Source organism: Ranitomeya imitator, chromosome 6, assembly GCF_032444005.1.
Source record: "Ranitomeya imitator isolate aRanImi1 chromosome 6, aRanImi1.pri, whole genome shotgun sequence".
NCBI classification, from domain to species: Eukaryota; Metazoa; Chordata; class Amphibia; order Anura; family Dendrobatidae; genus Ranitomeya; species Ranitomeya imitator.
In genome coordinates, this window is record NC_091287.1 from 15,330,549 (window position 1) to 15,356,874 (window position 26,326).

The 26,326-nt window shown below is 47.5% G+C and overlaps 1 protein-coding gene across 7 annotated transcripts in view; it reads left to right on the plus strand.

Annotated features, from left to right (window-relative positions):
* LOC138641660 (microtubule-associated protein 4-like) overlaps positions 1-26,326 on the plus strand; it is a 95,889-nt gene that overhangs the window by 42,522 nt on the left and 27,041 nt on the right. For 5 of the 7 annotated variants that reach the window (XM_069729223.1, XM_069729228.1, XM_069729222.1 and 2 more), the window contains exons 6-9: positions 642-743; positions 985-1,116; positions 12,263-12,376; positions 13,336-14,952. In XM_069729223.1, the coding sequence (XP_069585324.1) occupies positions 642-743; positions 985-1,116; positions 12,263-12,376; positions 13,336-14,952 (1,965 nt within the window). The remainder of the gene's footprint in view (positions 1-641; positions 744-984; positions 1,117-12,262; positions 12,377-13,335; positions 14,953-26,326) is intronic. The other 2 variants (XM_069729226.1, XM_069729224.1) reach the window with 2 other exon arrangements.

The following is a 26,326-nucleotide window of genomic DNA, read 5'->3' on the forward strand; positions in this document are numbered from 1 at the left end:
CTGACGGGACTGGGATAATAAGATGGCTGATCTGTGGACTTCACCCATAAATTACTGACCCAGGATGATGGGGGTCGTCCTCCAAATACTGGCTGTAGTGACTGTTCTCAGTTACCTCCTGTATTATACTCCAGAGCTGCACTCACTATTCTGCTGGTGGTCACGGTGTACATACATTACATTACTGATCCTGAGTTACATCCTGTATTATACCCCAGAGCTGCACTCACTATTCTGCTGGTGCAATCACTGTGTACATACATTACATTACTGATCCTGAGTTACATCCTGTATTATATTCCAGAGCTGCACTCACTACTCTGCTGGTGTAGTCACTGTGTACATACATTACATTACTGATCCTGAGTTACAGCAGAATAGTGAGTGCAGCTCTGGGGTATAATACAGGATGTAACTCAGGATCAGTAATGTATGTATGTACGTACACAGTGACTGCACCAGCAGAATAGTGAGTGCAGCTCTGGGGTATAATACAGGATGTAACTCAGGATCAGTAATGTATGTACACAGTGACTGCACTCATTACTTATCCTGGCCATTCCCTGGGACGTGACTGCTGCTCCCCTGGATTTCGTGCCTTTTTGTTGTATGACTCGGTGTAATCTCTCTGTATTTTGCAGGCTCCTCTGGTGTTGGCTTTGATGACGGATGGCTGACAGATTCTTACTCTAAATCCGGGGACACGGACACACCGAGCGCAGATGCTTCTGAGAAAACCACTGGTAAGATTAGGATGTGAATGAGGGGGATTATCTCTCATTGGGGTCCCTTATCTACTAGTCTGAGCCTCTTGCTCTGGAGCAGCCGATACATCTATACACATCTATACGTTATGTTTGTGTCTGTGTGCTGTGTAATGCTGCGGTGCTGCGCTCCCTGCGGTGCCGCTGCTCGGATGTGGAAATGTAACATGTATATTGTGATGCTTTGATTCTTAGTATTTTTATCCTTTATTTTTCATAGCCACATTTGGGGAAACTCCAAGTGAAGAATCTGCAAATCTTCCATTTCAAGTTTCTCAGAGTGATCCTAGATCCCAAATATGGCAACCAACGGCAGAGGAACAGATCGCGCTCAGCCCCCACAGTGCACCAGGTGAGAGCCAGGTTCATGTGCAAAAACTGCGTAGGGAAGAAGTCTAAGGCTCAATTCACATATCGTACCCTCTATTGAGCACTACATCAGCTTTGTCTCAGATTCCATCCCATATGTAATAGTGAGTGCAGCTCTGTACACAGTGACTGCACCAGCAGAATAGGGAGTGCAGCTCTGGGGTATAATACAGGATGTAACTCAGGATCAGTAATGTAATGTATGTACACAGTGACTGCACCAGCAGAATAGTGAGTGCAGCTCTGGGGTATAATACAGGATGTAACTCAGGATCAGTAATGTAATGTATGTACACAGTGACTGCACCAGCAGAATAGTGAGTGCAGCTCTGGGGTATAATACAGGATGTAACTCAGGATCAGTAATGTAATGTATGTACACAGTGACTGCATCAGCAGAATAGTGAGTGCAGCTCTGGGGTATAATACAGGATGTAACTCAGGATCAGTAATGTATGTACACAGTGACTGCACCAGCAGAATAGTGAGTGCAGCTCTGGAGTATAATACAGGAGGTAACTCAGGATCAGTAATGTAATGTATGTACACAGTGACTGCACCAGCAGAATAGTGAGTGCAGCTCTGGAGTATAATACAGGAGGTAACTCAGGATCAGTAATGTAATGTATGTACACAGTGACTGCACCAGCAGAATAGTGAGTGCAGCTCTGGGGTATAATACAGGATGTAACTCAGGATCAGTAATGTAATGTATGTACACAGTGACTGCACCAGCAGAATAGTGAGTGCAGCTCTGGAGTATAATACAGGATGTAACTCAGGATCAGTAATGTATGTACACAGTGACTGCACCAGCAGAATAGTGAGTGCAGCTCTGGGGTATAATACAGGATGTAACCCAGGATCAGTAATGTAATGTATGTACACAGTGACTGCACCAGCAGAATAGTGAGTGCAGCTCTGGAGTATAATACAGGAGGTAACTCAGGATCAGTAATGTATGTACACAGTGACTGCACCAGCAGAATAGTGAGTGCAGCTCTGGGGTATAATACAGGATGTAACTCAGGATCAGTAATGTAATGTATGTACACAGTGACTGCACCAGCAGAATAGTGAGTGCAGCTCTGGAGTATAATACAGGATGTAACTCAGGATCAGTAATGTATGTACACAGTGACTGCACCAGCAGAATAGTGAGTGCAGCTCTGGAGTATAATACAGGAGGTAACTCAGGATCAGTAATGTAATGTATGTACACAGTGACTGCACCAGCAGAATAGTGAGTGCAGCTCTGGGGTATAATACAGGATGTAACTCAGGATCAGTAATGTAATGTATGTACACAGTGACTGCACCAGCAGAATAGTGAGTGCAGCTCTGGAGTATAATACAGGATGTAACTCAGGATCAGTAATGTATGTACACAGTGACTGCACCAGCAGAATAGTGAGTGCAGCTCTGGGGTATAATACAGGATGTAACTCAGGATCAGTAATGTAATGTATGTACACAGTGACTGCACCAGCAGAATAGTGAGTGCAGCTCTGGGGTATAATACAGGATGTAACTCAGGATCAGTAATGTAATGTATGTACACAGTGACTGCACCAGCAGAATAGTGAGTGCAGCTCTGGGGTATAATACAGGATGTAACTCAGGATCAGTAATGTAATGTATGTACACAGTGACTGCACCAGCAGAATAGTGAGTGCAGCTCTGGAGTATAATACAGGATGTAACTCAGGATCAGTAATGTATGTACACAGTGACTGCACCAGCAGAATAGTGAGTGCAGCTCTGGGGTATAATACAGGATGGAACTCAGGATCAGTAATGTAATGTATGTACACAGTGACTGCATCAGCAGAATAGTGAGTGCAGCTCTGGGGTATAATACAGGATGTAACTCAGGATCAGTAATGTAATGTATGTACACAGTGACTGCACCAGCAGAATAGTGAGTGCAGCTCTGGGGTATAATACAGGATGTAACTCAGGATCAGTAATGTAATGTATGTACACAGTGACTGCATCAGCAGAATAGTGAGTGCAGCTCTGGGGTATAATACAGGATGTAACTCAGGATCAGTAATGTATGTACACAGTGACTGCACCAGCAGAATAGTGAGTGCAGCTCTGGAGTATAATACAGGATGTAACTCAGGATCAGTAATGTAATGTATGTACACAGTGACTGCACCAGCAGAATAGTGAGTGCAGCTCTGGAGTATAATACAGGATGTAAGGGGGGCGTGGCCTAGCGAGCGATGTGAGCGGACGTGCGACGGGTCTCTCTCCCCGCACCGCTCCTAAGTTCTTACCTTTGAAGGCGTTGCCGAGCGCCGAAAACCGGACGGAGACGCTCCGCAAGACCCCTGGGCACGGGGGAGAGGGCCGGAGGCAGGGAGAGGAGTAAAGCGGCGATGCCGCGCCGAAAACAGTCGGCGCCCGCGACTGGCGCGAAAATCCAAGATGGCGCCGTGGCAGAGGAGGAGGCGGCCAGAGCCAGTACTGAATACCGCCGGAGGCTGGAGGTAATCGCCCGGCTGGAAAGGTTTGCTCGAACGGAGGAGGGGGGTGCCCTGCTGCTGGGCCCAGAAGGGCCGGAAGAGAGGGAACCCCTGCAGAGGCAGAAGAGAGGGGGAAGATGCCCTCAGTGTGGTGGAGGAGCAGCTTTCTCCAGGGAGGATGCAGGAGATGCATGGTGCAAATAACATGACACCTGCCGCCAGCCCAGTACAGGCTAAGGACTCTGAGGGTGCGCAGCAATCAAATGTGGGGGAGCCTACACTGCAGGACATTTTCTCTGTCGTTATATACTGTAAATCTGCCCTGGCCGCACTGAATCTAAGAGTGGACGATTTAACAGTTGAAATGAAGTCCCTTAATTCTGCTATGCGTAAAGTGGAGAAAAGAGTGGAGGTGGTGGAGGAGCGCGTGGGCAGTGTGGAGGATCAGACAAATGAACTGTTAAAAAGAGAAAAGAGATGCATTCAGCGCATTGCGGAACTGGAATTTAAAACAGATGACCTGGAAAACCGTTCCCGAAGGAACAATCTAAGAATAATTGGGGTGCCGGAGAAGGTGGAGGGGAATAATCCTGCTGAATACATTGAGGCATGGCTTAAAAACTCGGTGGGAGGAGCAGATCTTACTAACCACTTCTCCGTGGAAAGGGCCCATAGAGTCCCCACCCGACCCCTGCCGCCTGGATCCCCCCCTCGAGCCTTGATGGCAAAAATTTTGGACTATCGGGATCGGGAAACCCTACTAAGGAAGGCCAGGATCAGTGATGGACTGAGTATAGACGGAAATTGGATCTCCATTTATCCGGACTATTCGGCATCGGTGCAAAAACTGAGAATGAAGTTCGGGGAAGTCAAGCGGCGGCTCCGAGACCTGGATCTAAAATATTCAATGCTATACCCGGCTAAGCTCAGGGTGGTAGCGCTGGACCGGGTTCATTTTTTCCAGAACCCGGAGGAGGCTATGCAGTGGCTGGATACCAATACCAAGAAAACTGGCGTGGATCGGAACCGATGAGACTGACGCTGTGACTTCGCCACTCATCTGGTTATACCCCATGACTGTGATTTTTGAAATTGTCTTGTGTCTTTAGACAGAATGTTCTCAAAAGGATAAAACAGTGTGCTCGGCGGCGCAAAGAATACTTCATGCTGTTAGCGGTGGGAGGGGGAGAGATGGACTGCAAAGGGCTTAGTTCTAGGTTGTATCAAGAGCTCTCAGTTCTCATACAGAGAAAGAAAGTTTGTTCTAGTTGAACTCCATTGAGTTTTAGATGGGGGAGTCGAGGAAAGGGGCAGGGAGGGGGGAGGTGGGTATCGGGGGAGACCTGAAGGAGACTGCTCTAACTAATCATTTTGTTTCTAGGAAATGGGAGGGGATGTTAACATTATAAGCTGGAATGTTAGGGGATTAGCGGACGCCACTAAACGCGCAGCAATATTTCAGTATTTACTGAAACAGAGGCCCTCGGTGATTTGCCTGCAAGAAGTGAAGGAAAAAGTTGATATGTTACAGAAAAGATGGGTGCGCAAGGCGTATCATTCGACGTTCTCTAGTTATGCGAGAGGTGTGTCAGTATTGATTCATACTAATACCCCATTTGAGGAAGTTGAGGTCAAAATTGACACGGATGGTCAATATGTTTTGTTGGTGTGTAAACTCTTTAATCGTTTAATATGCATAGTATCATTGTATATACCTCCGCCATACTCTGGAAGGAAGATCCAGGACATATTGGAGTCTATAAGAGGTTGGGATGGGATCCCTCTTTTGGTGGTGGGGGATGTAAATAATATAGCAAATGACCACTGGGACAAGAGTAACCATGCACCTAAGCGTAGGGACGGTAATGACACTCCCTTTGGTAACTATCTCAGAGAAATAGGCTGGACTGATCTGTGGAGGGTCCGCAATGTCAACACATATTCCTATTCCTGTTACTCGACTACATATGGCTCGATGTCAAGAATTGATGTCGCCTTGGGAAACGATAGGATGAACGAACTGTTAAACGGGGTGGAATATAATCCTAGGATTTTATCAGATCACAGCCCTGTTCAGGTCTCTTTAAAGCTGTCAAGTCAGGATGGTTTGGGGAAGGCGGGATGGAAAATTCACCCAGTTTGGTTACAAATTTTGGACATGGAAAAGGTGGGGGCAGAGAGAGGAGTTTTTTAAGATCAATGAAGGGAGCGCAGAATGCCATGTAGTGTGGGACACCATGAAAGCGTATCTAAGGGGAATTTTGTTTAGGGACATCTCAAGACATAAGACAAGGACCAGAGAGCGGGATCAGGGTGTCCTAGAGGAATTGAAGGCAGCAGAGGCGGCATTGGGGGAACATCGTACTGTGGAATCTCGGAATCGTATGAGGGCAGCTCAGAGGGAGGTTGACCAGCTATTTTTGAAAAAGGCGGAGAGGTTGAGGGCCTTCCAGAAAGAAACCTTTTACTCAGAGGGGGAAAAAGTGGGGCACTTGCTCTCGGTAGTGGCGTCCGCGCAAAGAGAATCTTCACATGTCTACTCTATTAAGACGGAGGAGGGAACGGTGGTCACGGTGGTGTTTTCCAAAGCGTTTGATACCGTGCCGCACAAGAGGTTGGTACACAAAATGAGAATGCTTGGTCTGGGGGAAAATGTGTGTAAATGGGTTAGTAACTGGCTTAGTGATAGAAAGCAGAGGGTGGTTATAAATGGTATAGTCTCTAACTGGGTCGCTGTGACCAGTGGGGTACCGCAGGGGTCAGTATTGGGACCTGTTCTCTTCAACATATTCATTAATGATCTGGTAGAAGGTTTACACAGTAAAATATCGATATTTGCAGATGATACAAAACTATGTAAAGCAGTTAATACAAGAGAAGATAGTATTCTGCTACAGATGGATCTGGATAAGTTGGAAACTTGGACTGAAAGGTGGCAGATGAGGTTTAACAATGATAAATGTAAGGTAATACACATGGGAAGAGGGAATCAATATCACCATTACACACTGAACGGGAAACCACTGGGTAAATCTGACAGGGAGAAGGACTTGGGGATCCTAGTTAATGATAAACTTACCTGGAGCAGCCAGTGCCAGGCAGCAGCTGCCAAGGCAAACAGGATCATGGGGTGCATTAAAAGAGGTCTGGATACACATGATGAGAGCATTATACTGCCTCTGTACAAATCCCTAGTTAGACCGCACATGGAGTACTGTGTCCAGTTTTGGGCACCGGTGCTCAGGAAGGATATAATGGAACTAGAGAGAGTACAAAGGAGGGCAACAAAATTAATAAAGGGGATGGGAGAACTACAATACCCAGATAGATTAGCGAAATTAGGATTATTTAGTCTAGAAAAAAGACGACTGAGGGGCGATCTAATAACCATGTATAAGTATATAAGGGGACAATACAAATATCTCGCTGAGGATCTGTTTATACCGAGGAAGGTGACGGGCACAAGGGGGCATTCTTTGCGTCTGGAGGAGAGAAGGTTTTTCCACCAACATAGAAGAGGATTCTTTACTGTTAGGGCAGTGAGAATCTGGAATTGCTTGCCTGAGGAGGTGGTGATGGCGAACTCAGTCGAGGGGTTCAAGAGAGGCCTGGATGTCTTCCTGGAGCAGAACAATATTGTATCATACAATTATTAGGTTCTGTAGAAGGACGTAGATCTGGGGATTTATTATGATGGAATATAGGCTGAACTGGATGGACAAATGTCTTTTTTCGGCCTTACTAACTATGTTACTATGTTACTATGTTATGTTACTCGGGGTGCAGATCTTGGAAGTGTTCAGGAAATTCTATGACAAATTATACGCGTCCAGTGTGGAGAGGGGACCCGAAGATATAGCAAAATATTTGGAAGAAATTGATTTGCCCCGGTTGAGTAGAGAGGAGTGTGAATTGTTGGAAGAACCGATTGGGGAGGAAGAATTGGGGGCTGCATTGGCGGGCGTTGTGGGGGGTAAGGCTCCGGGAGCGGACGGCATTCCAGCTGAGATTTATAAGACCCTGAAAGAAACTGTTGGCCAAATTGGTAGGGGTGTATAATAGCTCGTTGGAAAGAGGGGAGTTGCCTTTGTCGATGAGAGAGGCTATTGTGGTGGTTATCCCTAAGGCCGACAAAGATCCACTGATGCCAGAATCCTATAGACCAATTTCACTCCTGACTGCCGATATTAAGATTTTGGCAAAAACCTTGGCAAATAGGTTAAGTAGGGTGATAGACAAATTGGTACACCCTGATCAGTCAGGCTTCATGCCAAACAAATCAACGGCACTCAATCTGAGAAGGCTGTTTTTAAATTTACAAATCCCTTCGGACAATGTTGGCAAAAGGGTTGTGGTATCATTGGACGCCCACAAGGCCTTTGACTGTGTGGAGTGGGGCTATTTGTGGTCAGTGTTGGAACGTTTGGGATTTGGACCTAAATTCATCTCATGGGTGCGGCTGTTGTACTCTTCCCCAGTGGCCAAAATTAGAGTGAATAATGTCCTTTCTGAGACTTTCTCTCTGTCTAGGGGAACTAGACAGGGATGTCCTTTGTCCCCACTGCTATTTGCCCTGGCGGTGGAGCCCCTTGCTGCGAAAATTAGAGGCTCCCGGGAGGTGAAAGGATTTATGTATGGGGTTTCGGAAGAAAAGATTGCGTTATACGCAGATGATATTTTGCTATTCTTGGAGGATTCGGGGGAGACCCTGGCAGGGGCGGAGGCCATTATTGAGGAATTTGGGAGTTACTCTGGTTTGAGAATCAACTGGGAAAAGTCCAATATGATGTTAGTAGATGGGGACTATGAGAATAGTGAAATACGGGACTCTCCTACAAAGCTGAGGTTAGTAGATAAATTTAAATACCTGGGGATCCAGATCGCGTTGCCTCTGACTAGTTTTGAGGAACTAAATTTGGCGCCACTTTTGCGGAAGATACGCACTAAGGTTCAGGCGTGGAAAAAGCTACATTTATCGGTTATTGGTAGAATAAATCTAATAAAGATGATTGTGATGCCGCAACTTCTCTACGTGCTACACAACTCCCCTATGTGGATATCGCAGAATAGATTTAGGAGGATTAAATCTCTATTTGGCGAGCTGATTTGGGATGGGAAAAGTTCTAGATTTAAACAAGAAATTCTACAAAGACCAAAGACGGAAGGAGGAGTGGCATTGCCCAACCCATGGTTATACTTTTTGGCTGCACAATGTCAACGTTTTAGGGGATGGGGTGAGGAATCGGGTTGGGAGCGGACACCCTGCAGTCTGAGGAATTTGATTGGGTCAAGGGTACTGAGTGAGGGCCTGGAGGGTGGGCATTTTCGAGAGAAGGGTACTAAATTCTGCACTATTAGGCTTATCCAAAAGGTTTGGGACAAAGTTAAGAGAATTAGGGGAGTGAGGGCACTTACTAGGTTCTCGCCCTTGTGGAATAATTGTCTCCTACAGGAGTTTAGACAGATGGAGGGATTTCAGGTTTGGAAGGGAGCGGGAATCTCTCGGATGAGCCAGGTTTTGCACCAAGGTAGAATTAAGGATTTCAAGACATTACAGGAGGAATTTCTGCTGCCAAGCTCTGAACTGTATCAGTATAATCGCATCTCTCATGCATATCGGGCACAATGTAGGAGGGGGCCTATAGAGATTCAGGTGGACCTGATGCTAGACTTTATCCTTATGGGGGAAAGCACAAGGGGGGTGATCTCGGGAATATATGAGTTCCTGCTATTTTCCTTTTTAGAGAAACATCCTATCAGAGCCAGGGCGAAGTGGGAGGCCGATTTGGGGGCGATTGACGGCGATCGGTGGGACTCAATATTGGAATACGTGCCCAAGATCTCGATGAGTGAGCCTGGGAGGTTGTCACAATTGTTTGTTATTCATAGGGCCTATAGAACTCCGGATATGCTGTTCAGGGCAGGTTTAAGACCTAATTCTGAGTGCCCTAGGTGCTCGCAATCCGAGGCGGGTATCTTCCATGTGATGTGGCAGTGCCCTAGGCTGGCCCCGTTTTGGATTGTAGTGATAAACAAAGTGGGACTAACATACAATTGTTCGGTACCACGGGACCCTCTGGTATGCATATTAGGTTACGTGGAGGAAATTGTAACTGATAACTTGTATAAAACAGTTATTGCTAGATTGCTGTTTATTGCACGAAAGTTGATCGCTAAGTTCTGGATTAGGGTTGAGCCACCAACGAGAAGAGATTTCATGATGCAAGTAGACCATATTGTTGCATTGGAGAGGAGCATCTATTCTAAAAGAAACAAGATGGACCTCTTCAACAGGTTATGGAATCCCTGGATCGAGTCGACGTGATCTGGAGACCTTGCTCGTGCTTTTGGAACATATATCCCCGTGGGAGCAGTATTGATACGACGCCTTCTTGTTCCTGGTTAATAATGGACATTCGGGTAGATCGGAGTGGTTCTTGTTAGGTCTCCAGTGGTGGGGGTGAGGGGGGGGAGGGAGGTTGGTTTGGGGCTGAAAGCTTATTGAAAATGCAAAACATAGATGTGTACTGTTTGCAGTAATGTAATCTGCATATATTTTTCTCACTGTTTAATAAAAACATTTGATTAAAAAAAATAATACAGGATGTAACTCAGGATCAGTAATGTAATGTATGTACACAGTGACAGCACCAGCAGAATAGTGAGTGCAGCTCTGGAGTATAATACAGGATGTAACTCAGGATCAGTAATGTAATGTATGTACACAGTGACTGCACCAGCAGAATAGTGAGTGCAGCTCTGGGGTATAATACAGGATGTAACTCAGGATCAGTAATGTAATGTATGTACACAGTGACTGCACCAGCAGAATAGTGAGTGCAGCTCTGGAGTATAATACAGGATGTAACTCAGGATCAGTAATGTATGTACACAGTGATTGCACCAGCAGAATAGTGAGTGCAGCTCTGGGGTATAATACAGGATGTAACTCAGGATCAGTAATGTATGTACACAGTGATTGCACCAGCAGAATAGTGAGTGCAGCTCTGGGGTATAATACAGGATGTAACTCAGGATCAGTAATGTATGTACACAGTGATTGCACCAGCAGAATAGTGAGTGCAGCTCTGGAGTATAATACAGGATGTAACTCAGGATCAGTAATGTAATGTATGTACACAGTGACTGCACCAGCAGAATAGTGAGTGCAGCTCTGGGGTATAATACAGGATGTAACTCAGGATCAGTAATGTAATGTATGTACACAGTGACTGCACCAGCAGAATAGTGAGTGCAGCTCTGGAGTATAATACAGGATGTAACTCAGGATCAGTAATATAATGTATGTACACAGTGATTGCACCAGCAGAATAGTGAGTGCAGCTCTGGAGTATAATACAGGATGTAACTCAGGATCAGTAATGTATGTACACAGTGACTGCACCAGCAGAATAGTAAGTGCAGCTCTGGAGTATAATACAGGATGTAACTCGGGGTCAGTAATGTATGTACACAGTGACTGCACCAGCAGAATAGTGAGTGCAGCTCTGGAGTATAATACAGGAGGTAACTCAGGATCAGTAATGTATGTACACAGTGACTGCACCAGCAGAATAGTGAGTGCAGCTCTGGGGTATAATACAGGATGTAACTCAGGATCAGTAATGTATGTACACAGTGATTGCACCAGCAGAATAGTGAGTGCAGCTCTGGGGTATAATACAGGATGTAACTCAGGATCAGTAATGTATGTACACAGTGATTGCACCAGCAGAATAGTGAGTGCAGCTCTGGAGTATAATACAGGGGTCAGTGACAGCCTAGGTGTAGTGTTGCTTTTTGCTGTTGCCGCCATGCTTTGTTGGACCCAATGCTGGTATAAATGTCGGTGATTTCCTCGTCCTTCCGGTGTTGTCGGCGTCTGATGCTTTGTTGTGACTGTGACCCTATGTGACCTTCCCAGAATAGTCTCTCCCTGGGTCGCAGGTTCTGCCGTCTCTTGTACTGCGGGGGTCCTAATGGCGCAGTATATAGGATCGCCCCCCATAGTGGATGTGATCAGCGTGGCGGCTGCGGCTATTCCTGTCCCGCTCTTATATGATGGGGCTCTGGAGTTTGGCAGCTCGCAGGTCTCGGCATTAGGAGCCAGTTCTCGTGTAACTTTCCTGGTTTCAGACATAGTGATCGTTCCTGTGCGGCTCGTCATGCGCGGTCTTATAGACTGCCCCGTGCAGCTGTCTCTCGGCCTCATTCACTTTTAATCAGCGGACGCCTCTCGTGTCCCCGCGGCCCCTCAGGACTGCTGAGGAAGCGCTGTCTAATTTACCAGAAGTCCTGCTCCTCTCCGGACGGATCTGCTGACTCACAGGACAGAACTTTTCTTCCTCTGACCCGTTTTCTTCTGCCTCGTGATCGGTAACTTTCCCGGCCCCGGATTCTCCTTCTTTTCTAAGCTCGGACCCCCTGGTGACTTGCACGGCTCCAGCTGGACCCTGCTCGGGGTCGGATTTCTGCAGAGGGGGCTGCCGTATCCATTACATTTGCATTAAGGCTGTGAATGTCTTGCAGCGGATTTAGTGTCTTACTTTTTTCACCTGTTACTGGCAGATTATTCTGAGACTTGTAGTTCCCCCAACAGAGGACGCCAGGCCTATGCAAGTCATGGTGATTTTCCTGTTTGTCTGTACATTGCAGAACACGAGGGACATCAGCTGAAACTTGAGGAGACCCCGCTCGATGCCGCACCTTCCTCAGAAAGCCAGCTCCTACCAGACCTGGGAAGTTCTTATGTGGAGCGACATGACGGAGGTAAGGAGATGGCACGTAGACGCCGTGGTCATGTAGACCGTCCCTGTATAGGGACATGGACCCGCTGCCTCGTCTGGTGTTTATGGCATACCGCTTAGCGTCCCCTTTTTTTCACAGGCTTACTCATGAGGTCTATAGGGACCCTACATGTGTCCCGCACCCTCCAGCGGGGGACGCAGTCTGTAATCTAAAGTGTATTGTCCCCAGTCCTTGTGCACAGTCAGGCTGCCCTCTTAAAGAGTTATCCCACCAGACGTTGGATCTGTGGGGTCTGCCGGGTGGGATTTATAGCAATGTCAGATGGGGCTCTGAAATACCCCTGTCGCTCTCTGGGACTGCTGGCGACAGGCGATGGTCTTTTTTCTCCAGTAATCCCATTGAGAATGAATAAAGTAAGGCCCATGTGCGCTGCCATCGCCCTCTTCTGTCAGAGCATTTCCGAGCCCCTAGTTTTAAGGTTTATCAGCGGGTCGGAGATGTATGAACTATCTGAGGAACACTAAATTCATACTTGGCCATGCATGAAGTATACAGGTGCCCAAAAAGTCTGTAGTAATTAATCCACCTTAGATCTGAGGTCCCTTGCCCAAGCTGCAGATGATCTGCACTAGTTGTGCATCGCCTGCGCCCATGCGGTTACGAGTCTGTGCCAGTTTTGGAGTCATGTATGTTTGACTCTGGGTTATAACTGACACTACTTTATCCTGCACATCTCTGGGGGGCACGTCAACATGTGCTACCATCTTACAGGATCTTGCAGCATCTGTCCAGCCTTGCAGTAATTTAGTCATTGTCCACCTGTAGATAATCTGAGCGAACGTTTGGTTTTTGTTTGCACCTGCTCGACTCAGGTCTGACTCTAACCCAAAAAATGTACCTGGTTGTTTCATCCCCTTAATCTCCCTGGTATCTTCTTATAATATCTCTCATTTTGTACTTTTTTTTCCCTTTTCTTCCAGAAGATTTGCTAAATCCAGATCCTTACAGTCAAGACCTCATTTTTGCCTACATTGAAGGTTCTGACCCAACTACTGAAAGTTATGTGTATGAAAGTCTCCACAATCCTTCTGTTGGTGAAGGTTGTCAGCTCGAAGCATCCATCGTCCTTCAACCCAAAGAAGATTTTGATGCAGAGCAGGTGACTTCTCCTCAATCTCCTGAAGCTCCATTTTCTGCAGAGCTGTCTGTATCACCTGCCGAATTGATACCGGAAGACTCCCTTGTGTCTTCTGTCCGAGAGTTCCCCGCAGAGATCCAGGAAGAGCCTCAGGCCTCACTTGGTTCATTCATCCCAGAAGAAGTCCTTTCAGCCTTGTCTACTGCTGCAGACCACAAAACAGAGTCTCCAGATTCCCCCACTTCTGATTTCATCCATGAAGAAACATCTCTGTGCTCCCCTGTGACATTGGTGCAGGAAGAGGGTGTTCCAGCTTCCATCATTGCATTAGACCAGGAAGAGTTTTTAGCTTCTCCAGTGACATCCGTCCCAGAAGAGGAGGTTCAGGCTTCCCTTGTTGCGTCGGACTCTGAAAAGGAGGATCCAGCTGCCCCTGTTGCATCGGTCCAGGAAGAGGAGGTTCTAGGTTCTCCTGCTACGTCTGTCACAGAAGAGGAGGCTCCAGATTCCCCTGTTGCATCAGTTCCAGAAGAGGAGGCTCCAGATTCCCCTGTTGCATCAGTTCCAGAAGAGGAGGCTCCAGATTCTCCAGTAGCTTTGGTTCAGCAAGAGGAGGCTCCAGCTTCTCCAGTAGCTTTGGTTCAGCAAGAGGAGGCTCCAGCTTCTCCTGTGGCTTTGGTTCAGGAACAGGAGGCTCCAGCTTCTCTGGCTTTGGTTCACCAAGAGGAGGCTCCAGCTTCTCCTGTGGCTTTGGTTCAGGAACAGGAGGCTCCAGCTTCTCTGGCTTTGGTTCACCAAGAGGAGGCTCCAGCTTCTCCTGTGGCTTTGGTTCAGGAACAGGAGGCTCCAGCTTCTCCCGTGGCTTTGGTTCAGCAAGAGGAGGCTCCAGCTTCTCCCGTGGCTTTGGTTCAGCAAGAGGAGGCTCCAGCTTCTCCTGTGGCTTTGGTTCAGGAACAGGAGGCTCCAGCTTCTCCCGTGGCTTTGGTTCAGGAACAGGAGGCTCCAGCTTCTCCCGTGGCTTTAATTCAGGAACAGGAAGCTCCAGCTTCTCCCTTAGCTTTGGTTCAGGAACTGGAGGCTCCAGCTTCTCCCGTGGCTTTAATTCAGGAACAGGAAGCTCCAGCTTCTCCCTTAGCTTTGGTTCAGGAACTGGAGGCTCCAGCTTCTCCCGTGGCTTTGGTTCAGGAACAGGAGGCTCCAGCTTCCCCGGTTGAGGAAGCTGTCTATTCAACCTCAGTTGCCTTAGTTCAAGACGCTGCATTAACCAAGGAAGTAGATGATCCGACCTCACCTGCTGCTCCACTTGCTACCTTTGCCCCGGAGGACTCCGCTTTGACCTCACTTGTCAGCCAAGTCCCAGCAGAGGCCTCAACTCCACTTGTAACAGAAGGAAACCAAACACCCGAAGAACCAGCAAAACCAGTGGAGAAAGATGGCGACCAGCTTCCTGGAGACCAAGGTAAGACCAACTCGTTACTATATAGTAAATATAGATTGGTTTTTAGCTTTGTTTCACTTTGTCTTTTTGGGGATATTGATCTCCCCGTTACTGGTCCTGAATCTTTCTTCCATGCGTCTCTGTTCCCTCATTTCCTCTACAGAGTTTTTGGAAATTCAATATTTATACGTCAGATGACAATCTGCAGACCCATAATATACCATAACATAAAGTATTTTTATTATGTTGTAATAACTACTGTATATATTTTTGTGTCTTTTGAGTTTACCTACCTGTTCATGCTTTTTTTTGTGGGGGGGGGGGGGGGGGGGGGATTGTTTGCTCTCTAAGAGCTAAATCTGTATTCTCTGACAATCGTTTCATATGAATTTTGTTTTTAGTTTGGGGAATAAACCTGATATTCCTGTTATATCTACAGTGCCCCTAAAGCAAAACAATTGCAAAACCAGTGACCGACGGCTGGGCAGAGCGAAAACTGCTCTAGCGCCCTTTTCGGACACAGTTCTAGAACCCTTCCCGGCCAGTCCTACTCCAAATCCATCTCCTGCCCAACCTGGTTATTCTGAGTCCTTGGCGTCTAGAGCCAAAGCTTTGCACAAAAAAGCCCACGACATGATGGAAAGCAGAAAGGAAGCCACAAGAGATGCGGGAGATCCGGAAGGCATCCAGGCATCCATGAAAAAGAAAAAGAAGAAAACAAAACAGAGGAAGACTTATGCCCCCAGAGATTTGGAGTTCGGTGAGGACGACGCATTTCCTAGGGCTGGTAGTGGGGCTTTATACTCCGGTGCCGGGCAGATGGGACACGTGGAGCCTCTTACAAGACAAGACCATCTGTTTGAGCAAGCTCTGGGTATTGCTAAGAGAAACACACAAAGTGTAGCAAATGGCACAGTGCCCGCCGCTAATCCCACCGCAGCCAAGTCTACCCTAGAGAGCTGCGCGGAGAGCGAAGGTGACCCGACCTTGTATCCTCCAGAGAAACTAACGCCAGCTCCACAAAACATTGATTCTCCCTCAGTCAGACACTTAGAGTCCCCACCTGCCGACCAAGTGGATAAAAGCCTTTTCGACACACGGCCTTCCCTCATGGGAGAAAGTGGGAAACCTGACTCTCCTATGGAGGCTATATTTGGAATTGCTGACACAGATGTCACCAAGTGTCCTTATTTACATCCTGAAATTCTGCTCCAGACTTCAGAGCAAAAATCTCTGAAAGCTCCATGGAAAGGAGACGAACGCAAGGAGAACGCCTCGGAAAAGAACAAGTCCTGCGCCGACGCTTCCTCACCCGGTGGACCCGAGACGGTGAAATGGGACAAACCTAAAAAAAGAGATAAGAGAGCTGGCAATTATAGCCATGGAGGGCACTCGAAAGACTCAAAGCATTGGCAGAAAGGATTAGAATCGGATCTGCAGGCTGGTCGTGTGTCATCCAATCCAGACTGGGACGAAAAGCATTCGCCTCCCGTAATACCACCAGATGAATTCCAGAAAGCCCACGAGAGGGGCCATAAAAGTAAAAATCCAAACAAAAATTTGCTCGGTGACACCGAAGATCTCCTGGATGATGACTTTCGACTTGGCAGAGACCGTAAAAACGTATCTGGAGACTCGCTGGTATTTGGAAGGACAGCAGTGTTAGATGGCGATGCTCTGCCGCACAGCAAAGCTTTTAATAAAAGCGACGTGTTACCTGGTTCTGCCCCATTACTAGTTGGCTTGGATGAGAATGTCCCCTTTACACCTTTAAAGCTCACAGACACTGTGGTAGGCCTAGTATTGGGATCTATAGAGCCAAAATTAAAACCACCCACTCCAAAAAATGAATCTAGTTCAGCCCAAAAAGACAAAAATCTAGATGGTCTGGACATAAAGTCTGGTACTGACCCATATGGCAAAGTGTCGACTTCAGAAGCCAAGTCTGACGGCAAGAGGCCTTTTCCAGATAATAAGCCTAGTTGTGAAGATTCACTCTTAAGAAGTAGGATTGATACTGTTCTGGCTGACATGCTGGCCTTTCCAGAAAATAAGACCAGCACAGTCCTGGGCAAGGAGTCCATTCAAGAAGATAGACCCAGTGCAGTCCAGGCTGGCAAAATGCTTGATACGGTTCTGTGTAGCACAGAGACTGTGCAAGAAAATAAGCCAGATCCGGTCCTGGGTAGCCAGGAATCAATTTCAGAAAGCATACCTGTGGATGTCTTGGATGGAAAAGTGTCTACACCAGAAGCTAAGACTGGCAAACTCATGGATTTTCTTCCAGAATTAAAGTCTGGTACAGTCCCAGCCAGCAACAAACTAGAAGGCAAGCCTGATATAATGCGAGGCTACAAAGCTTTCGAAAGTGCGCCTTGTATAGTCTTTAATACTCTAGAAAATAAGCCTGTCACAGTCCGAGGTGATAAAAAATCTGCTCCAAAAAGTAAGCCAGAAAACGAGTGCCTTCCAGAAAATAAGCCTGGTGCAGTCCTTGACCTTAAAGCACCATCTCCAGAAAATAAGCCTGGTGCAGTACTGGACATAAAAGCTCCTCCAGAAAATGATCTTAGTACAGTCCTTGACCTTAAAGCTCCTTCTCCAGAAAATAAGCGTGGTGCAGTCCTTGACCTTAAAGCTCCTTCTCCAGAAAATAAGCCTGGTGCAGTACTAGACATAAAAGCTCCTCCAGAAAATGATCTTAGTGCAGTCCTTGACCTTAAAGCTCCTTCTCCAGAAAATAAGCCTAGCACAGTCCTGGACCTTAAAGCTCCTTCTCCAGAAAATAAGCCTAGCGCAGTCCTTGACCTTAAAGCTCCTCCAGAAAATAAGGCTGTTGCAGTCTTTGACCTTAAAGCACCATCACCAGAAAATAAGCCTGGTGCAGTAATTGACCTTAAAGCTCCTTCTCCAGAAAATAAGCCTAGCGCAGTCCTGGACCTTAAAGCTCCTTCTCCAGATAATAAGCCTAGTGCAGTCCTGGACCTTAAAGCTCCTTCTCCAGATAATAAGCCTAGTGCAGTCCTGAACATTAAAGCTCCTTCTCCAGATAATAAGCCTAGTGCAGTCCATGACCTTAAAGCTCCTTCTCCAGATAATAAGCCTAGTGTAGTCCTGGACCTTAAAGCTCCTTTTCCAGGTAATAAGCGTAGTGCAGTCCTGGACATTAAAGCTCCTTCTCCATATAATAAGCCTAGTGCAGTCCATGACCTTAAAGCTCCTTTTCCAGGTAATAAGCCTAGTGCAGTCCTTGACCTTAAAGCTCCTTCTCCAGATAATAAGCCTAGTGCAGTCCATGACCTTAAAGCTCCTCCAGAAAATAGGCCTAGCGCAGTCCTGGACATTAAAGCTCCTTCTCTTGAAAATAAGCCTACTGCAGTGCTTGACCTTAAAGCTTGTTCTCCAGATAATAAGCCTAGTGCAGTCCTTGACCTTAAGGCTCCTTCTCCAGACAATAACCCTTGTGCAGTCCTTAGTATTAAAGAGCCTGTTGCAGAAAATGAGGGAAAAGTTCTTGACATCAAAGTTCCTTCTCATCCAGAAATACAACCAGATACAGTTATGGGTGGTAAGGAAGCCCATCCAGTAAATAAGCCAGCTATTGTACAGTGTAATAAGGAGCTCACTACTGAATGTAATCCGAATTTTGTCCCTGACAACAAAGAGCCCCTTACCGAAAGTAAACCGAATACAACGCTAGATCACTATAAACCTGGAAAAGCACGGCCCACCATTCCAGAAGATGCGCTTCATACCCTGCTGGATACCAAAGAGCCCTTTCCTGAAAATAGGCCTAGTACAGAATCCATCCCTGAAAATCTGTCAGGTACAATCCTTAAACCCAGACTCTCCAGTTCTCCTGCTGCCGGGAGTCAGCCCGAGCCAACGGTCCAAACTCTGCAACCACTTTCATCTTCGAAAAAAGCTCAAACTGATGGAAACTCTTCCTTTGAGAGACAGATGAAAAGCAAAAGGGGGAAAGTAAAGGGAAAGCCAAATGGTACAAAAAGTGTATCCGATGCAGGGGACAGAGGGGTCGAGGTATCTGCCGTCCCCTTCCAGCCAAGTGACCATCAGCAGGAAACAAAGTTGTCAGGTTCAAAGAAAGCAGAGCGTGGGTCTTTAAAGCGTCCTCATAGTTCAGAGAAGGACAGCTCCAAGTTGATAGATGCTGGACTGACGAGTGCCATTGATGGTCCTGCTGGAAATGATCAAATGGAAGATTTGGCAAAAGATGTCTTGATTCCTTCTCCAGTGATGGACTTGTCTTCGAAAGAGCGAGAAGCAAAGGTTCTTTCTCAACGGAATGACCTAGATCTTGATGATGACATGTTTCCTCCATATGTCCAGCCAGAAAAACAAACTCCAATCATTGCTCCGTTATTACAAGGGCTGAGTGACGACATCTTGGCGCTTACCGGGAAAACTCCTCCTAACAAAATAGAGCTGAAGTCAGATGAGATGGGACCACCTAATGCAAATCTGCCCCCTCATTTAGCAGGGTCTTCTGGAGTCCTAGAGTCATGTCCAGCTCATGATCAAAATCTCAAAGAAAAATTGGCAGAACCATTGGATTCTTCAGTGGAGAAGCCACGTTCCCACCGTGAAGGTTGTGTACTCTTACCAAAGCCGGAGCCAAGGTGTGAGGACCCAGATCCATTTGTGAGTTGTTCTTTTATGCCCAAACGCAACATTGACTATAATTTCAATGTTGAAGGAGATTCTTTAGAGGTAGGAACCTCCACCCAGGACTTGGCAAAGAATGGAGAATTTCTTGATCATGTCAAAGTTGGCAAAGATGACATCCAAAATGTTCCTGAACGTAGTAAAGATGGCTGTGACTCAACCGGATGGCAAAAAGTTGGAGCTAAATCCCTGCCTGCCGCAACTAAAGCTTCTACTGGAGAAGCCACCAAAGATATTTTGAAGACCAAAACGAAGATCTTACCTTCAGCTCTTGGTCTTAAAGATCGTCCTGCTACAGAGAGGACTCTTCAAAAGAGTAACAAAACTGAAGTTCTGAAGGGCTACATGAGGCCCACCAAAGCCAGAGAAGCTGCCCGACCACCGTCACTTTCTAGAGTGGCAGGACCACCTACGGAAAAACCCAAGCTGCCAAAGGAAGCCCATTTCAAGCCGGAAAAAGGTGTGTGATATTTTGCATCCTCTGGCATGGAGTTTACAAGCAAAGCATGGCCACACTCACCGCAGCATCGGGATGAGGTTTGGCTGCTTGTGTGATACACTGCTAATATTACCGATATACCCCGCTAATCCCATACACCACGTAAGAGTGCAGGTAAAGGGTCATTTAAAGGGGCAGCATCCGATTACCAGTGTGTTGGCGCATCCAATTGAGTCTGACATGCATGTTGTGAACAATAACCTCAATCTGATAACTGCTTAGTTTTTTTTTTTTTATTAACAGGGTATTTTTATTTTTATAAATGGATATTGTCAGATAGAGCTTGTAAAAATTAAACAGTTCTGTAGTTTAGTGTGCTTTAAAATTTTCAACTTTTCTTGAGATATTAACACTTTTCTGTTTGTTTACAGCTCGTTGCCAAGGAGACCGACCACCACTAGCGTTTAGTAGTGGTGGCCAAGCTTGCACAGTGCTTACAAACTCTTTTCTATTAGCTCTCAAGCATTGCCTTTTAAAGCTGGCCATGATCGCTGGACCATGCTCTAAATACTACCACCTTTAGGGCAGCACTGACAAGGGAGACGGCAGTGGTGGTCGGTCTCCTAGGCAACAAGCTGTAAAAAAACAAAACAAAAAAAAACACACAAAAAAACATTGTTTTTATCAAGAATGGCTGCAAAGTTTAGTAAACAATTAAAAGCAAAAATGCTCGTACTAACAAGCTCTGACTGACAATCCATCGATCTGAAGATGAGAAAATCCTTTTTTAATTTTTCTTTCTTTATTTATTTTTTTTTTTTTTTACAAAGTTCTATTTTTTTCATTCTATTTTAGATTCATGTCACATTGTGATTGGTTGCCTCTTAATGAATAAGGCTGCTATCTGGGATTGCCAGAACTGCCGCCATGTTTGGGGGTCTTGACCTAAGGACCCCCCAATATAATGACTAAACGAGACCTGATGAAGTCTGCATTATTTGCTAGGGTATAGCTTTTATGCTTCGTTATGAGCTGCGGTGGTCCGACTTTGACCCTGAAAATGAAGGGTTGCGTTCACGTTTTCCTTTCTCGGAGCGGTGCAGCAATCATCGTGCACTACGGTTCCTTAGTCTCAAAATCAATGGTCGGACCCCCACTAATCATAAAGTAGCATGCTGACATGCCGTGAGACCCCCGTCCCCAGCATTTCTCTACTATCAGTATTTCCGCATGGTGTGACTAACCCGTGGGCGCTGGTTTTGCCATTTTCTGTGTCTGTACAAATGGTCCGTGCGTTGGGATCAGGAGATCCGGGATCAGGAGATCCGGGATCGGTCCGGTCAGTGGGTCCGGGTGTTGGGATCAGGAGATCCGGGATCGGTCCGGTCAGTGGGTCCGGGTGTGGGGATCAGGAGACCCGGGATCGGTCTGGTCAGTGGGTTCGGGTGTTGGGATCAGGAGACCCGGGATCGGTCCGGTCAGTGGGTCCGGGTGTTGGGATCAGGAGATCCGGGATCGGTCCGGTCAGTGGGTCCGGGTGTGGGGATCAGGAGACCCGGGATCGGTCTGGTCAGTGGGTCCGGGTGTGGGGATCAGGAGACCCGGGATCGGTCTGGTCAGTGGGTTCGGGTGTTGGGATCAGGAGACCCGGGATCGGTCCGGGTGTTGGGATCAGGAGATCCGGGATCGGTCTGGTCAGTGGGTTCGGGTGTTGGGATCAGGAGACCCGGGATCGGTCCGGTCAGTGGGTCCGGGTGTGGGGATCAGGAGACCCGGGATCGGTCTGGTCAGTGGGTTCGGGTGTTGGGATCAGGAGACCCGGGATCGGTCCGGGTGTTGGGATCAGGAGATCCGGGATCGGTCTGGTCAGTGGGTTCGGGTGTTGGGATCAGGAGACCCGGGATCGGTCCGGTCAGTGGGTCCGGGTGTGGGGATCAGGAGACCCGGGATCGGTCTGGTCAGTGGGTTCGGGTGTTGGGATCAGGAGACCCGGGATCGGTCCGGTCAGTGGGTTCGGGTGTTGGGATCAGGAGATCTGGGATCGGTCCGGGTGTTGGGATCAGGAGATCCGGGATCGGTCCGGTCAGTGGGTCTGCAGCCAGAGAATTTGAATGTTACTATGTAAAAAAAAACAATACAAATTCAGACCCATGTGAACCCCCTATGTCTGATTGTGTAATGTGGGAACATTTCTGGTTCCTTGCACAACTTTGGTTACCGGCGACGAGAACGCTGTGTTCAGTACTACAATGGGGCCTGGTTTGCTTAGTTGGGTGGTAATTTTTTTTTTTAATTCTTTTTTTATTAATATTGCAAAACTACAACTTTTGCTGTGATTTTGGAAATCACTGCAAAAAAAAAATGCCCCGCAGCCGCTGTTTTGTGTTCTAGTTTTGGCCTGAGAATTAGATTTGTCACTTGTGCGTTCCTGTACAATGGGAGATTGGTAAAGCACGGAGATTGTGAACGAAGGAAAGGCTTGTGTTATCCTTACAGGAAGAAAAGCTGCTGGCGGTGTTTTTTTTTTTTTTTTTTTTTTTCTGGATGAAAATCGGACATCTATTGTTATATTTAATAATAAACAATGATAAAAAATATTTTTATAATTTTTTAAAGTATATTTTAATTAAAATAAAAATATATTTTACATTTAAAATATGTATGTGTGCGTAAGTAAAAATATATATATCTATTATAATTCTTATTATTATTATTTATATTTTTTTTGCTCTCTATCTATATCTGTCTATTTCTATGTCCCTGGAAAGTTTGCATACCCCCATTATCACTACTGATCATCATGGGCATGCTGGAACTAGTAGTTCTCAACAGGATTTGGCAGCTGATCTGGAATCCCTCATCTACACTTAAAGGGATTGTCCACTTCTGTTTCCAAAACTGACAGGAGCGAAGGGACCATGTTGTTTTTTTTTTTTTTTGTTTTTTTTCTTCAGAGTGAAGTGTTAATTTCCAGTCTGCGCCCCGGTGGTCCCGGCCCTCCCGTCAGTCGGCTGCCTCTGTAGGATGCTGCCGCGGTTCGGACTCTTATTGTTAGTGACCCTTCTCCTCCGGATGATTTATCAGAAGGGGATGGAGAAGCCATTCCTCGCCGTGGAGATTTTCACCAATACGCAGTTTGTTAGGAAACTGTGAGGTCGCATTATGATGGGTGTCAACGTCGCCCCTGTGGGCAGTGAGAATTCCCTTTTGACCCTCTGGGAAAGCTGGGTGTCGACCCTCTTTGAAAGCTGGGTGTCGACCCTCTGGGAAAGCTGGGTGTCGACTCTCTGGGAAAGCTGGCTGTCGACCCTTTTATGAGGCACCCACAAGGATTGGAAATTTGCTGCTATAAGACCCCCACGAACTTGTGCAGATTTTGCGGTTTTGGTTTTATGGAAGATTTCACACTTCGCAGTTGCAAACTCCAGGAAAGCTGGGTGCTTCTCCTCAGGGACAGCGGTAATAGCCGCCTCGTGGGCCGTCACCCAGCTTTTCCAGACACCGACGCGCTGTATTTCTGACGTCTGTTCTCCTTCCATCCGCGCTCGCTTCTTCCTCGCTGCTCGTTTCCCTCCTTTATGAGGACGTTGCCGTGGCAACGAGCGAGCGAGAAACTGGAAGGAAAGCGTTAAATTTGGTAAAATATAGCCGGGATAAAAATAGCGCAAAGAAAAGGGGGGGAATCGCTCCATATAGCGCGTAGGCATCGAGGGTGGGTTAACCCCTACAGTGCTGGCAGGGTTCCCGTCACTTTCCGGGAATAGTACAGCATTGATGGAGCAGCGTAGGGATTGATTGTGGGGGAGGGGAGGTCATACACTAAGGTCATTGCTTATGGGGTATTTTTTTTTTTTTTTCTTCATTTTTTTTTTTCCTCGTCTGATCATTATTACAGTAATGGTGGAATATTTCCGGGAAATATTAGACTCTGGCTTTTATGGTGCATCACCAACATAGCGTCCTAAGGGGCACCGCCCGGGAATGGCAAAGCTACACGGCCCCGAAATGGCAGCAGGAGCTGAAATCAAAGCAATGGCGGTCTGTCACTAAGTAGGTCTGCGCAGGGCCCGGGGCCACACGAGACACAAGTCCGATCTGCAGCAGAAATAGACGTGTTGTTATAAGGAGCAGGACGGAGACTTTCCAGGTAGAAGAAGCCACTGATCGTCCCTCCACCAGTCTTATAGGTGCAGCCATTGAAAAAGGTTGATCACTGACAAACGCGCAGACTTTCTGGCCCGTACTTTGCGGGGATGCAATTAAATTTGGACGCCATTGCAGGTCGCTGGGTGCTATTACTTTATGATCGCTGGTGGTCCGATCACTGGGGGTCTCTGCAGAGCGGCGCAGCGGGCAGGACAGCAACCAGCTGCAGGCGCCATTCCCTTAAATGTGGGTGACCTGTGCTAAGTAAAACCACGCCGTAGCCCCTTCATTCTGAGAATCCAGGTCTGACCCCGTCCACCAGTATTGGGGGGAGGGAATGGATCTTTAGGAACTAGACTCGGACCCTCACTGCATTTCCCTATCGGAGGTTTTAGGCGGCGGGCCAAGTCCAATCTCGACTACTGTCGCGGTGCTGACACTATGGGGGTCCTCACTTGAATGTATGGGACTGTGGGGGTTCTCATGTTAACGTATGGGACTGTGGGGTCCTCATGTGAACGTATGGGACTGTGGGGGTCCTCATGTGAACGTATGGGACTGTGGGGGTCCTCATGTGAACGTATGGGACTGTGGGGGTCCTCATGTGAACGTATGGGACTGTGGGGTCCTCATGTGAACGTATGGGACTGTGGGGTCCTCATGTGAACGTATGGGACTGTGGGGTCCTCATGTGAACGTATGGGACTGTGGGGGTCCTCATGTGGACGTATGGGACTGTGGGGGTCCTCATGTGGACGTATGGGACTGTGGGGGTCCTCATGTGAACGTATGGGACTGTGGGGGTCCTCATGTGAACGTATGGGACTGTGGGGGTCCTCATGTGGACGTATGGGACTGTGGGGGTCCTCATGTGGACGTATGGGACTGTGGGGGTCCTCATGTGGATGTATGGGGCTACAGGAGGCTGTTGGAGTGAGGATTTTTGGTCTTTGGGGTACATCTTATGGTGGGATTCGTTCTTAATCTCCAGTATTTGCGGCTCTGCTGCACATTGTGACTTGCACGGGCTGGTAACAATGGCTCTGCCGGGGGTCTCGCTCTTCCAGGCTGCGCTGTCAGCTATGGGGAGGTGGGACCCTGTAGGTGGAGATTAAGCCTCTGCCGTGAACACAGAAGCAGATGTGATGTCACAGCGCGAGGCAGGCTCACTCTCTGCACGGTGGTCTCTCACAAGCCAGGGCGAGCCAGACCAGAAAACAATGTCTTTCTCCAGCCAGCAGCCCCCTGAATACAGCCAACTGTGCAACGCCAGGACCCCCGACACAGACTACCCCAAAGCAGAGTACGAATGGCAGAGGACGGAGGGGAAGCTGAACGAGATCGGCTTGAACGTGAACAAGACCGGAGGGCAAATCAAAGACGGGCTCGTTAAAAGCGCCGGCTTCACGGATGAGGACAAGCTCTGCTTCTTCGAGACCAAACTGGACAAAAGCCTCCAGCTGGGACCCAAAGAGGAGCGTGAAGGGCAACCAAAAGGCAGCCAGGTCTCGGCCAGTCCCGACCCACTCGCCTTCCTAGGAGTAGACCCGTTCTCTAAGCCTGCGGAGGTCGCCCTGCCCACCGCCGGACCATGTAGTATCTTTGATGGCTTCGATCCGATCCCGGCAATCAGAGACCAGGAAAAAGCTGTAACAAAAACAGTCATGGCGTCTTCCATGGAGAAGGAGACGCAGCTTTTCGGGCAGTCCGAATCGGAGATGCTTTTCCAAAATCGCGGCACCAAGGGTCTGAATTCCAATTTTAACCCCATCCTGGCTGACAATTCCTTCAGCAAAGAGAAGTGTTCTCTGTCCGACGTCGACATGTTTAACAACCACCTGAAAAACGGATGTGCCGTCCAAATGCCCCGCAAGCCACCGAAAACAATGGTGGAGCTGGCACAGGACGACTTTAAGCTCATCCCTGCCAATCACACTAATGACCTAGATGAAGACTGGTTCAACATGGACACAGATGATCGGCTCGACAGTCTAGATGATTGCCCGCTACTAGACAGAGCTTCCTATCAGCGGAAAGCCATCCGGCGCGCGATGTCCGAGTGCTCGCACTTGGCAGTCCCCCAGACGGTCAACGTTGCTGAGAAGTACCCCGAGAGTTCAGGAG